General features: G+C 44.4%; 1 protein-coding gene across 1 annotated transcript in view; it reads right to left on the bottom strand.

The window, feature by feature from the left end:
* The window catches only part of KCNQ3 (potassium voltage-gated channel subfamily Q member 3), a 175,632-nt gene that overhangs the window by 14,936 nt on the left and 146,167 nt on the right, over positions 1–14,529 (bottom strand). The window contains exons 2-9 of the mRNA XM_081012929.1: positions 11,702–11,792; positions 8,705–8,831; positions 7,863–8,035; positions 6,185–6,337; positions 4,751–4,861; positions 4,200–4,295; positions 2,754–2,848; positions 2,057–2,080 (exon numbers count right to left, since the gene is read on the bottom strand). Coding sequence (XP_080869055.1) covers positions 2,057–2,080; positions 2,754–2,848; positions 4,200–4,295; positions 4,751–4,861; positions 6,185–6,337; positions 7,863–8,035; positions 8,705–8,831; positions 11,702–11,792 — 870 coding nt within the window. The remainder of the gene's footprint in view (positions 1–2,056; positions 2,081–2,753; positions 2,849–4,199; positions 4,296–4,750; positions 4,862–6,184; positions 6,338–7,862; positions 8,036–8,704; positions 8,832–11,701; positions 11,793–14,529) is intronic.

The raw sequence follows: 14,529 nt of genomic DNA, 5'->3' as shown, positions 1-14,529 counted from the left end.
CCCTGCAATGCAGGAATATGCAACTGTCCCATATGGCGATGATTACTCACATGCGGGCAGCTCCGTTGGTTAGATCATGGTGCTGATAATGCCAAGGTTGCAGGATCGATCCCTATACTGACTCCCTTCGAACTCCACAATTCTATGCTTTGAGATACCTTCCCAGCTGAGAACTGGCTATGTGACTGTGCCAAGATGTATCCCCATCACAGATCATCATGTTCTCATTCAAAACACTTTCTCATGCCATGGCATGGCTGGTTGCTGCTTGGAGACTTGGGCTGGACCCAAAGAATTTCTTGCTCCTGTGGAAAGAATCTTTCTACAACAGATGGACTCTTTCTATTGCTGCAAGGACACCTTTGGACCTAACCACATGCTGTTGATGCAGTGAATGGCTTGTTCGGCTTGTTTTCTAAGAATCTATTATTTAACATTCTGCCACTACATCTTACATGAACTAAAGCAGATCATTGCAAATTGTCTCAGGTCCCATTTGAAAACAGGTTCATGTCAGACACCAAAAAACGAATGAGAAACAGCACACTAGGGGCTGGTTTTTGTAGCCAATGTGGGAATGGATGGAAATGTGGTCATGGTGCCATAACATTTAGGGCTGCTTACCATATAGGTCACCCTCACCTTGACCAGAAATGTGCACAGGTGACATGAAAATTCCACATCCCATAAGGGCTAGTCCACTTGGTAAGTGCTCTCATGCATTACAGCTGCTATGCTGTATCATGATCTAAGAATCAGTCCTTGACACTGCTTATGAAAGTGGCCATAAATACATAATAATAAATAATAAAATTTTATGGGCCCGAAGCCGGGCTCAGAGCGGCTAACAACAGTAAAATATACAACATTCTAAAATTATTTCATTATAAAATCAGCTCAAATCAGATTAATGGCAACCATTGGGCTAGAGTTCTGTGAGGATTGCCAAAGGAGGGGGTCAGACTGTGCCTTGGCCAAAGGCCTGGTGGAACAGCTCTGTCTTCCAGGCCCTGCGGAAAGATGTCAAGTCCCGCAGGGCCCTAGTCTCTTCTGACAGAGCGTTCCACCAGATCGGGGCCACAGCCGAAAAAGCCTTGGCTCTGGTTGAGGCCAGCCTAACCTCCCTGTGGTCCGGGACCTCCAAGATATTTTTGTTTGAAGACCGTAAGGTCCTCCGTGGGACATACCAGGAGAGGCGGTTCCGTAGGTACGAGGGTCATCTGGAAAGAAATTCAGCAGGTCTGGGGAGAATTTAAATGAGCGATTCTACCTAGAATCTGAAATGGCATTGCCCAGGAAGGTTGGAAGACAAATGTGGTACTACTCATATTGATACAAAGAAGTGGGAGCTGTAACAGAATATTGCAGTATGGAGTGCTTCTGTTCAGGGTTCTCCATTCTGTCCCCTGTGATGTGGTTTCCTATTACTCCACCCCAACAATATCACCTGGCCCCTGAGCTTGCTCCATCCTGACTGGGCAGCTTTTTGGAGGGTCCTCACCTCACTATCCTGCTGAGGCTTCTCACACACACACCCCCTCAATATTCATATTTACTTTACTCAAGGTTCCTCTAAGCCTTCGTTCTCATGCACGAATGGTGCAGTTTTGCCAGCACTCGGAGAACTGAGATTGCAATTGGCGGCTTTGATTTGTTCTCTTTTGCTTATTAATTTTTCTCACTATGAACACAACAAACAACGATAAATCAATTACGCTGTTGTTCTTTTTGAGAATTATTAGTACGCGCCAATTCATTAAAGCCAGCGCATGTAGCAAATTAAGACCATTCTGCTATCAGATCAAAGGTACTGATGTCCCTTTTGCTTAAAATAATTACTGCAACAACAGGTCAAATGCTAATCCATGATTATGCTACCCAGACAGTCCGTTTTTTGTCATCTGGACAAACAAACAGACGTAGACTGCTCAAAACTACTTAGCCCATTACAAACCAGTTAAAAGTCACAATAGTGGGGCTGGATTTGCGTTCCTCCATTTGAACATACAACAAATGAATGCACGACCATAGGAAGCTGAAGATATTGATTACATACCTGGTCCCATCCACTGGCTCTTTCCTTTTGGAGAATTGAAAGCAATGGGAGAAAAGCAAGGAGAAAGGAGATAGCTGTTAAATTTAGCAGGAAATGCCAAGCGTTAGCTTCAAGCCATGCAAAGGCATTTCTAAGTGCTTTTGGTCCTGCCACCTGACCCATAAGAATCCTACATGTGCTTCTCAGGGGACATATTGGTAAGCAATAACGTTTCTTTATCATGGGGATGTGGAACCTCGTTCCTCTCCAGGTGATGTTGGACTCCAACTCCCATCAGCCCAAGCCAACATGGCCGATGACCAGGGATTATGGGAGTTGTAGTTCAACCAAAGTCAGAGGTTTCCTCACATGTGCCCACACACCACATATTTATTCACCCTCCTTCCCGGCGAACACAGTCACTTCCAGTCATGGTCACAGATCACAGTTCAAGGAGGCATTGCAGTCAGGCAAAAGCAGTCTGTGAGGGTGTGGCCTGGAAAGGGGCATGGTCTGGGAAGATTCCCAAGGGCCAGATAGGCCTGGAGGGGCCAGGAAGTTCCCCGCCCCCGGTATGCATACATTGCAGTGTACACAATCTTCTCTGTTTGCTCTCAACAAAGCTGCCCCTTTCGTAACGCTCTGGTCTCCTGTTCCATAACCACGAAACAGGCCGTGCTGATTGATCTGGGAGGATGTCTCAAAGCAGAAGACTTGCCTGAAATATGGGAATGACACGATTGATTCATAAAACCTCCAAGTGGCAACGAGGTCCAGCCTATTGGGATTAGTAGCATAGTACCTCCAGGCAGCCTAAAGGGACACAAGAGGAGCAACATGGTTAGGAGAAGAAGGGGAACGACCTGAGGTGCATGTTGTGCCTCCGAGCAAATGCAACAGGTGAATGAATGCTTTTGCGCCTAGGAGCTGGACGGCAAGACAAGATGTAAGAGGTGATTTGGGTGCAGGAAATAGGTAGGGAAGGAAGATGCAAACGGTTCCTCGCCCGGCCTCCTAAGGCTTGTCAGAACGGCCCCGACCCCGACCCAGCCAAGCAGTCTGAGGTTTTAGGACTGTTTAGGGTCACTAATAATAATAATAATAATAATAATAATAATAATAATAATACATTTTATTTATACCCCACCCTCCCCAGCCAGAGCCGGGCTTAGGGCGGCTAACACCAATAAAATCACAGTAAAAACATAATGGGGGGGGGGGACCAATTTAAAATACAGGTCAAAATGCAATTTAAAATGCAGTCTCATTTTAAAAGTAGCCAATAAATCGACACCATAAGGGGAGGGAAACATAAGGGTCAGACTGAGTCCAAACCAAAGGCCAGGCAGAACAGCTCTGTCTTGCAGGCCCTGCGGAAAGATGTCAAGTCCTGCAGGGCCCCAGTCTCTTGTGACAGAGCATTCCACCAAGTCGGGGCCAGTCCTGAAAAGGCCCGGGCCCTAGTTGAGACCAATCTAACCACCTTGCGACCTAGGACCTCCAAGATGTTGTCATTTCTGGACCTTAAGGTCCTCCGTGGGGCATACAAGGAGAGGCAGTCCCATAGGTTTGTGGGTCCTAGGCCGCATGTAGGACAGAGGCACAGGGATCTGTCCAACTCTGTAGATCACAACATATTATCATTCCATGACATTCTGGTAAGAACATAGGAATATAGGGAGCTCTTCCTTGACCCATTTAGCTCACACTGGTTGGCAGAGGCTGTCTAGGGTTTCAGGCAGGGTGCATGCCACTGAACCCGAGAATTTGTGCATGCTAAGAAGATGCTCCACCACTGCAATCCTGCCCTTTCCACACACAAAAAAAACCCCAACCCATGACCACTAGGTTCCAAGAGGGGCACTGGTGAGCTTTGTCCCTGCCCCCTCCACCCCAAAAAATGCAAAAGAAGGAAGGCAACTCCTACCCCGCTTTTGCCCTCCAAATACCCCCTTCCCCAAATTTCCCCAAAAAGTTCTCATTGGAGAACTTTCAGTCCAGCCAGTGATCTTTTCTTCTCGTTAAAGCTGGAAGGGTTTCATAAAGAAATATGTGAAAGGCCAACCCCTCCTCTGTGGCTTCTCTGCCACGAGACCTGGAAGAGGGCAGTTTTCAAAGAGCTGTGAACTGTGTGTGTTTCAAAGAGGGCACGATGAATCCCAACCTGTATGAGTTCCGCTGCAGGCTTTCTTCTTTTCTCGAAATGTTTCTGGCGGTGTTGCTCCTGCACTTTCAGAGCGAGTCCTGAACCCAAAATGCCCTGAAAGCAAAGTTGGGCAAATCATCATCATCGTCATCATCATCCTGTTGAAAATGGAAATGTCAGACCGAGGGCAAAACGGGAGACAGCTTCTCCCTGGGGTTCGAAAATGGTGGGGAAGTTGGAACCAAGATGTCCTGGGCAGTGAGAGGGGCCGGAGTCAAGGGCAGTGTCTCAAAGCTTAAGCCTTTATTGAGGTGCTCCTCCCCAGTGGTGGCTGGTGTGTGGGGTGAAAGGCAGAGGAGCCCCCATTGGTGGAACTAGAGCCTCTTCTGAGGAAGGGAGAGGATGAGGTGGATATCTGTATTGGGTGGGTTTTTTTGTGGGACGGGGGCTTTGATTGGAACACTTGAAATAGCTAGCCCCCTCTAAGGGTCACCAGGAGTGACGTCACCCGCCCCATTTCCAATCTGTTCTCCCACGCCTTCACTCACGAGGCCACCGGCAGAACTTACAGCTGGAAGAGCAAAGAAGGAAACTCCAACGAGAGAGAATGTTGCTGCTATGAGGCGTCCCTCCCATGTTTTGGGCGTCTTGTCGCCATAGCCGATGGTTGCTAGCGTAATCTGTGGGGAGAAGGTTTGGGACAGTCTGTAAGAAAGACAAATGGGCAAGGACAATGATTTCTTGCACTTTCCACCTCCGTAATGCCACTCCTCAGTCCCGTACACACCCTGTGTTTAAGGCCATATCATTTAAACAGGCAGGGCTCTTTCTCCCCGCCCCCTAGCAAAGAATCCTGGGAACTGTAGTTTGTTAAGATGCCAAGAGTTGTTCCGAGACCCCTGTTTCCCCTCTACAGTTCTCAGAGTTCCCTGTGATGAAAGATTGAATGTTAAACCACTCTAGGAACTGTGACTCTGGAAGGGGTCTCCTAACAAACCTCAGAACCCTTTCTGAGGAGCTCGTCCTACACTACTGGCAGAAACACATGCCCGACTGGCATGTCCTCTCCCTCCTGGTCAATCGTTCAGGAGCTTCAAAAGCTTTCTTCAGCCCGAACATCACAGAGACCGATGCCAACAGACATCGGCACACTTAGGGATCCACAGAGTCTTCGCAGCTTGCGTGACAGACCTCAGCAACTCAGCATTTTGGCTAATCTACTTTATTTACATATAAACGCACACGGAGCACTGCAACATGGCTCCCTCTCTCTCTAGCATCAGACAGCAAAGAGAAAAAGCAAAGGACAATAGTCCCACTTCACGGAACACAGTAACACAAACATCCTGTTTCCGTCACTTCCCACTCTGTGGAGTCAAAACATACACCATCATGTGAAAGGCAACAATCCCATGACTGCAATCATGGAGCAGGAATTCTAACACCCTTAACTACAGTTCCCAGAATTCTTTGGGAGAATCTGCAACTATTTAAAGTGGTATGATGCTGCTTTAAATGTTGTGCGGATGGGGACTCCATTGCTGCATCTTTTCAAGTTGGACTTCGCTTTACTTGATGGCCTCCACCATTTCCCCCATGTATGTGCAATAACATTTTCAATTAACTCGGAAGCTGTTGCAGGAAACACTTTTTGGTTCTTTTAAGGTACAGGCGGGCAACCTGTGGCCACAAGTAGCCCCTAGCTAGCCCCCCAACCTCATTTTATGTATCTCCCCATCTCTGGTTTTCATTCCACCTAATACCAGCATGTGGCCCCCAACAGGTTACTCCAAGGGAATCTGGCCCTCAGCAAGTTAGAGGTTTCCCAGCCCTGTTTGAAGAGACTGGAATTGGATGCTGCAAGCTTCCATCATCCTCCCTTCCTTTTCACAATGCAACCCAAGCTGAATAACAGCTAGCATTAAAATGCTAAAGGACCCCAGAACATTCAGATGAACCACCCCAAAGCAACCTCAGTCAGCATAACCCCTGTGGATACTGACCAGTCCCCACCAAAGGGCATCGGCATAGGTTTCAAACTCCCTTTTTTCCTTCCCTTCCTCGTTTTTTTCAGGCACATCTTTCTCCACCAGGTAAACCAGGAATGAGGAGAGGATAAGGGTCAGGAACCCGATGTACCAGGCAGTGATGAGTTCCTAAGAGAGAAAGGCACTGCTGTAAGACAGAAAGCAAAGTTCCTGACTGGGCCAGGTCTTGGCCTCAGACCATGATGTTCCTAGTTCAGAAGACCCAATAGTTATTGCTCACCAGGGCGAGATGGTTTGAGCATATAATAGGGTTGCCGTATGTCTGGAATTTCCCAGACATATCCGGAATACTGCAGCCACAAGCAGTTTCTGGGCAGAAATCGGCGAAATGTCAGGGAAAATCTGGACGTATGGCAGCCCATGTAGGCAGTGTCGTTTTTGCCAATTTTCCTCAGAAATAGCTCCCCAAAATGTCAATTTTTGCAGGAAAAAAACCAATTTTTCTGTCCAGATTTTCACTTTTTGAAATATGGCAGCCCTAGCATATAACACCAATTATGGCCTGTGACAGGGTGATATGTGGGTGGTTGTCCGGGATTCCAGCATGTCTTTACAAGATTTATTAAGTCCAAAACTATGTACAGTACGGAGCTCTTGAAAGCATGTCTGCCTCAGTCACTATCAGTTGCCGGAAGTGGCTCATGCCTGTTCCCCCTCCAGCAGAGAAACTTCCTGAGACCCCCCCCCCTTTTCCTCCTCTCCTTACATGAAAACCTAAGCACCGGAGACTGCTCCTTTCTCTCTACTATAGCAGCCTTTGGATCTCCCTCCCTCTCATTTTCCGTGTTTCCTGACAGTCCCTCCTCCTCTCCCTCTGACAAAGTGCAGCTGCTCATCAAAGGAGACGGCTCTCTGTACATTCTGGTCTCTCCCCCCTTCTCTGCCAACTGATCCCTGACAGCCTGGCTGCCAATTAGTTTCTGGGCCCAATTCAAAGTGCTGGTTTTGTGAAGTTGATGGACTATATGGAATTGGCGGAAATGACTGGCAGAATCCGAGACCAGGGAGAAGAGTCGGTGGAAGAAGATTGGAAAAAGTTTAAAGACTATTTACAGAAATATTGTAAAATTAATGAATGTTAGAAAAATGTTGGAATGAAGTTATATGGCTTTAGTAGAAATGTTATAAGGAATTAAGTATAAATAGATTAATAGAGAATTAAAGGGAAAAATAAGGTTAAAATGTGTTAAGATAATTATAGGATAGAAAACAGAGGAAGATGGAAAGGAATTGCTGAAACAACTAATAGAAGTGGAATACAAAAAGGGAGGTGTGAGGAGGTCATGGAAATAAGTGAATGAAAGATAAGATATTGAAACTATTTGATGTGTTTTAAACTGTTTTTGTTTTGTTTTATTAGTTTAAATTGTTTTTGTTAGCTTAGTGTTATGTATTGTTTTTGTATTGTATTGTATTGTTTATTTTTTTCTTTGTAATGTTTAAATTGTTGGAAAAGTAATAAATATTATTTTTTTAAAAAAACAAAAAACAAAGTGCTGGTTTTGACCCAAACAACCTTCAATGCCTCAGGACCGCAATACTTCAAAGACCACCTCTCCCCGTATAAACTGACCCAGCCCCTGCCTTCATAATCTGAGGCCCTTCTTCTTCCAGCCCCACAGTCCTTTCTTACTTTGCTGTGTGCACAAATGGCGGAGCCCAAGAGCTTCCAGGTGCCTCCTCTTCTGTCCATCCGCAACATTCGCAGGATCTGAAGGAAACGGAGGCTTCTCAGCGACGTGGCCAGGACATTGCCCTGGTTGCCAACAGCCACTACCGGCACAGAGGCGATCAGTACAAAGATATCTGTGGAGCAAAAAATTAAAGTAAGATCTTTCTCAGATAAGGAAGAAAACCTGTCTTGTCTCCTTAAACAGAGATGGGAAGATTTGAGCACTTTACAAGAACCTCAAGAATGAAGTAGAGACAGGTACAAGAATTGGTAGATATTGAAAGCCTTGGGAGTGAAGAATTGCCTTTCGTGGATTGTTTGACCCAGTCCCCAACCCTGCTAGACCCTTCAAAGCAATAGAGAACCACAAAGAAAAGCAATGGAAAGGCTTGTGGTTAAAAAAAAAGGCAAAGAACCCCTGGATGGTTAAGTCCATTCAAAGGCGACTATGAGGTTGTGGTGCTCATCTCGCTTTCAGGCCGAGAGAGCTGGCATTTGTCCATAGACAACTTTCCAGGTCATGTGGCCTAAACTGCTAAACCGCTTCTGGTTCAATGGGACACACCATGACGGAAACCAGAGCGCGTGGAAATACCATTTACCTTCCTACCACAGTGATACCTATTTATCTACTTGCACTGGAGTGCTTTCAAACTGCTAGGTCAGCAGGAGCTGGGACAGAGCAATGGGAGCTCACCCTGTCGCTGGGATTCGAACCGCCGACCTTTTGATCAGCAGGCCCAAGGGGCTCAGTGGTTTAGATCACACCGCCACCTGTGTCCCCTGGAAAGGCTTGTACTTACCCAACATACACAAAGGTTTCCTGGCAAACTTCAACCTCCCTCGCCATCCTTTGTACCGACAGCAGCAGCCGGCAGCCCAGATCCTTAAGGCAAACTCTGCTCCAAAGATGAAAATGGCAAAGGTTTCCTACGCAGAATGGGAAACAAGTAACCAAACAACGTATATTACCAAATACACACATTGCAGGGTCGCAAAAAGTCATAGCTTCTGAAAGAAATCGTTGGAAGGAGAAATTTGCTGAGAGCAAGTAAGGTCAGGTAGGGATGGGGGAACCTTGGGCTGGGGGGGGTCAAAGGTGTCCCCCTATCTGGCCCATAGGACTTTCTCCAGGCCATACAACATCCCAAGTCACAACACTCATGACCCTTGCTTTGCACCCTCTAGCACAGCCTTTCTCAACCTGTGGGTCCCCAGATGTTGTTGAACTACAACTTCCATCACTCCTAGCTAGCAAGGCCAGAGCTCAGGGATGATGGGAGTTGTAGTCCAATAACATCTGGGGACCCACAGGTTGAGAACCGCTGCTCTAGAAAGACGGTTCTCAAACTTTTATTCTCTGGGCCACACTTTCAGAACAAAAATTTGTTCACACCACACTGATTTTTTTTATTGGAAAACAAAAAGAAGCAACTCCTAGCAGTGCTTGATTTATGACATGGAACACGGCTACCTCATAATATGGTTGTGGGACATCCAGCATGTATAAAACAATGCAGCTACAAAAGAACATTAATCATTCCCAACATATAATTATAAATGAGCCTCTTTCATGTGTACCTTAAGTATGCATACAGACTCCATGAGAGGTGTGAGTTCACTTTTGCCATGTAATCTCATTTATATTAGGTCCATTTGGGGAGAAACTCCCATCTTCTCATCAACACAAAGAAACCTTTCTCTTTTCTGATCTTTCATGATTGTCGGAGTTGAAAATCCCTGTTCCCAACAATATGTCGTGGAGAACTGCAGAGGCCAATGCTCTTGAAGAGAGGTGTGAATACTGCTTTTGATTGGTAGATAGACAAATAGATAGATAGATAGATAGATAGATAGATAGATAGATAGATAGATATAGATAGATAATAGATAGATGATAGGTAGGTAGAGAGAGAGAGAGAGAGAGAGAGAGAGAGAGAGAGAGAGAGAGATGATAAATAGATAGATAGATGATAAATAGATAGATAGATGATAGATAGATAGATAGATAGATAGATAGATAGATAGATGATAGATAGATAGATAGATGATAGATAGATAGATAGATAGATAGATAGATAGATAGATGATAGATAGATAGATAGATAGATATAGATAGATATAGATAGAGTAGATAAATAGATAGATAATAAATAGATAGATGATAGATAGGTAGGTAGGTAGGTAGGTAGGTAGATATAGATAGATTAGATAAATAGATAGATAGATGATAAATAGATAGATGATAGATAGATAGATGATAGATAGATAGATGATAGATAGATATAGATATAGATATAGATAGATAGATAGATAGATAGATAGATAGATAGATAGATAGATATAGATAGATAGATAGATAGATAGATAGATAGATAGATAGATAGATAGATACATAGATGATAGATAGATGATAGATTAGATAGATATAGATAGATAGATAGATAGATAGATAGATAGATAGATAGATATAGATAGATATAAATAAATGATAGATAGATAGATAGATAGATGATAGACAGATGTTAGATGATTGATAGACAGATGATAGATAGATGATAGATGATAGATAGATAGATGATATAGATAGATATAGAGATAGATGATAGATATAGATAGATAGATGATAGATAGATGATAGATAGATAGATAGATAGATAGATAGATAGATAGATAGATAGTGTCAGGGAACTGACATCGGAGCCAGAGGCGGAGGCAAGGCTCCCAAGTGATGCTGGAGAAGGGCCCAGCAGGGAGAGAGGCAGCTCATCAGCTGGGGAAGGAATACAGCGTAACACCAGGGATAAAGGGGGGCAGATGGGGGAATCGGCGAGGGGGCTCCAGGACTCCTCGCCGGAGACCAGCGGGGAGAGCACGGGTCCTCCGCTACCCACACCCTCCCTGCGCAGAAGACTTCCGCGCAGGGAGAGTAGGAGGAGACTTGGCGTCAAACAGCTTTTATGCTGGAAAAGGTTTAAGAAACGCCCACTGACGGATTCTGCTAGCGACTGAAACAGCCACGAAGTGAAGGGCTGTCCAGACAGAAAAGGTTTAACCAGGCAACCTAGCCAGGAGTGGCGGCAACTTACGCACTAGCAACCCCTATTATTATTACAGATAGATATAGATATACATAGATAATACACTTCACTGAAATGATTAAATGTTTCCATTGTTGCCCTTGAATCTTTCTGCCACACTTGCCACCCTCTCCTTCCTTGGAGGTCTTTAAGCAGAGGTTAGATGGCCATCTGTCATGGAAGCTTTAGCTGAGTTTCCTGCATTGCAGGGGGTCGGACTCAATGACCCTTGAGGTCCCTTCCACCTTTACAATCCTATGATTTTCCTGCCTCACCTGTGTGGTGTGCCACACCTTTGAGAACCCATGAAACCTATGTCATTTTATTCATTCATTCATACCCCACCTATTTCACTGATGGGACTCAAGGCGGCTGACTTGTTAACCTATAAGGTGCCACCCAGGAGAGGTTTGCAGAGCTGGGAGACATTGTCCACTCGGCTTCCCAACAGGGATGTTGCTGCCTGTAACTGAGAGGAGGAAAGGCAAGGCAGAAGAAAGGTTGGCATGATGTTGGAACCATCAGGTTGGCTTCAATGCTGGAACAACACTGTCCTTCCCACTGCCTTGCCCCTCCTGTTCTATCTCTCTGTTCCTGACAGCAACGCCCACATTGGGAAGCCAGGTGAGCTCCAGTGGCTGCTGGCACCATCTGCACCGATAGTAGAATAAGTCAGTATCCTTTTCCTTTCCACCATCCCAAGTAAGCACCTGAACTTACCAACAGCAGAAGCCAGTTTCCTGAAACGGTTTCGTATTCCTTGAATGTTGTCAGAACAGCTAAAATCAAGCAACCCAGGACTATCAGAAACCTAGAACAAGAGATAGATAAAAAAAGGAAAACAGAATGTTAGGAGATGTTCGTTCAGTGTGTAGTCCTCTAGAAGACTCTGGTACCAAGAATGTAGGGTGCCTTTGATTTGGGATGCAAAGGCAATTAAAGGGATTGGCCGGCCTGCAAAACAAGTGGGCATTCACTGCCCAAGAGATTCTCACAAGCCAGGCACTCAATTCTTTCTCCAAGGAAGTGGGTCACTTCACAGAGGGCAGTAGCCCTGGGAACAGACTTCCCTGTTGATCTTAACACCCAGGCAGGTCAGTGTGAGAGTTTGCACATGAAGATGATGTACAGATGGTACACGACACCATCCCAGTTAGGGAAAATGTACAAAACTAGTTCAAATATATGTTGGAAGTGTAAGGAAAAGGAGGGGACATTTTATCACATGTGGTGGGATTGTAAGGTAATTTAAAAAAACTGGGAAATGATATACAACGAATTGAAGAAAATGTTCCATTTAACATTTGTTAAAAAAACAACAACCATGAGAGTTTTAATAGCACAAGGATGGAAGACTGAAGAAACCCCAACTAAGGGATCATGGCAAGAAAAATTGATGGACTATGCAGAACTGGCAAAACTGACATACAAGGATAACTGTGACTTTAAAGATGAATGGGAACCATTTACAAAGTATTTGAAGACGCAACAAAGCAAACTGGACTCCTTGGCTGGCTTTGAATAAACATTCACAAACTTTTTATAGATAATAATCAGCTATACAACTGTGTAACATGCAGAAAACAGCATTTTTAGAGAAATCAAAGACTGGAACTGAGGGAAGTCGGGGGTGGGGGTGGGTGGGTTCTGTGGGGGGAGGGAGGGGGAGGGAGGAAAAATGGGGGGATAAGGGTGATATGTCTCTGGATAATATGTTTTGTTTTAATTTTGAATTTTAAAAGTTTTTTAAATAAAACAATGTGAGAGGTCGCACTCCTTCGGCTATAGATCTGAAATTTTGATCTAGCACTATAGAATTGTGCCAGTAAAGAACACCAAAGGCATTTCAAATCATCCCTCATTATGCCATACTTTCTTCATGCATGGGCTCTAGTGGTCTGTAATAGCCATTTGAGTTTTCACCCATAGATTTGTCTATCTATGGAAAAAGAGAATGATGCTTGTAGGAAAAGGGGGGCAAGAGAGAGAGATTTGTGAATCTTTAGATTTCCTCCTTCTCCAGTCCACACAAGGAAAAGAGGAAGTGTTGTGCTTTGTCCACAGGGAGGCAGCAAATGTCTATGCACTTAAGGAACAAAGTGATTTTCCAGCTCTGTTTGCCTTGGCCAAGAAAAGAAATAGAAGATAAGTGGGGGGGGGGGGTATCAAATCCAAAGAATTACAAAGAATGTTTTTTAAAAAGTAACTTTCAGCTAAACCTGCCGGTCTCCCATTTCTGCTGGTCAACATTTTAATTCGAGAACCATAATTGTTTTAAATCCAATTAATAAAGGTATTAAAAATATATTTCTTCTGGCTTAGCCAATCCACCACAGAGCTTTCCCAACTAAATAAAAGCAAGAGTAACGAAATTGCAAAACATAAAAAAGGGAAAAATAGAAGAGGGAAGGAAATATTGCAAGAAAGACTATAAGGAGAATTATTAGTTAATGATAATTAAGAGTAATAGAGAAATTAAGAAATGCAGAATAAGTGATAAAGATAAAAAAATCATCAGAGGTGTTGACGGAAGTCTAAAACATTGTATAAGATACGAAGCTATGTTATATGATTGTTGGAAATGATATGTTAAAAAAACCAATAAAATGTATATATATATAAAAGAGAACCATAATTGTTTTGACCTCCTTATGATCCATCTACATGTTATGACTGTTCATTGTGGAGCCACGATCACCCTACCTTAATGTGGCTGATGGGGGTTTGGAAAGTTGGGGGGCAACACATGAGCACATCGACCACTCTGAAGCTCCTTGTGGTTGCTTTTGGATGAGCACAATTTTTCCATCAGGAACTACTTCCAATATGACATTACATCATCATTGCTCCTGAGGGCTGTTGTTGTTGTTGTTATTCTTCATATGCCACCCTTCTTTTTCAGCGGAGGGAGTTCTGACCTCAAGAAGGAACTTCAGAGGCAGTTAATCCCCCCCCCCCCAATCCCTGAATTTTGCTGGGAGTATTGGCCCTCCCATCAAAAATTCAAGCCAAAATCTTTTGGCTCAGGATGAAAGAACCTCTGTACATCAGTCGTAACATATATAGCTGGCCATTATATGGATTGCCACTATTGCTTGGTGAGTTTCCAAAAGTGGTGCTAACTGATCAGGCAAAATGCAGCAATCCAACTCTGGCCCTGTAGCTACCTGTGGGCTAATTTCCCAATTTTTCTGTCTGGGTAAAACCCAGGAATTTGACCATGTGGGCAGACTTTGAGGACGCAAAAAGTCATAGAATCATAGAATCATAGAGTTGGAAGAGACCACAAGGGCCATCGAGTCCAACCCCCTGCCAAGCAGGAAACACCATCAGAGCACTCCTGACATATGGTTGTCAAGCCTCTGCTTAAAGACCTCCAAAGAAGGAGACTCCACCACACTCCTTGGAAGCAAATTCCACTGTCGAACAGCTCTTACTGTCAGGAAGTTCTTCCTAATGTTTAGGTGGAATCTTCTTTCTTGTAGTTTGGATCCATTGCTCCGTGTCCGCTTCTCTGGAGCAGCAGAAAACAACCTTTCTCCCTCCTC

Source organism: Podarcis pityusensis, assembly GCF_964106645.2.
Source record: "Podarcis pityusensis genome assembly, chromosome: 7".
Lineage (NCBI taxonomy): Eukaryota > Metazoa > Chordata > Lepidosauria > Squamata > Lacertidae > Podarcis > Podarcis pityusensis.
The sequence above is the reverse complement of the archived record's forward strand: the minus strand, read 5'-3'. Positions and strand labels throughout refer to the sequence as shown.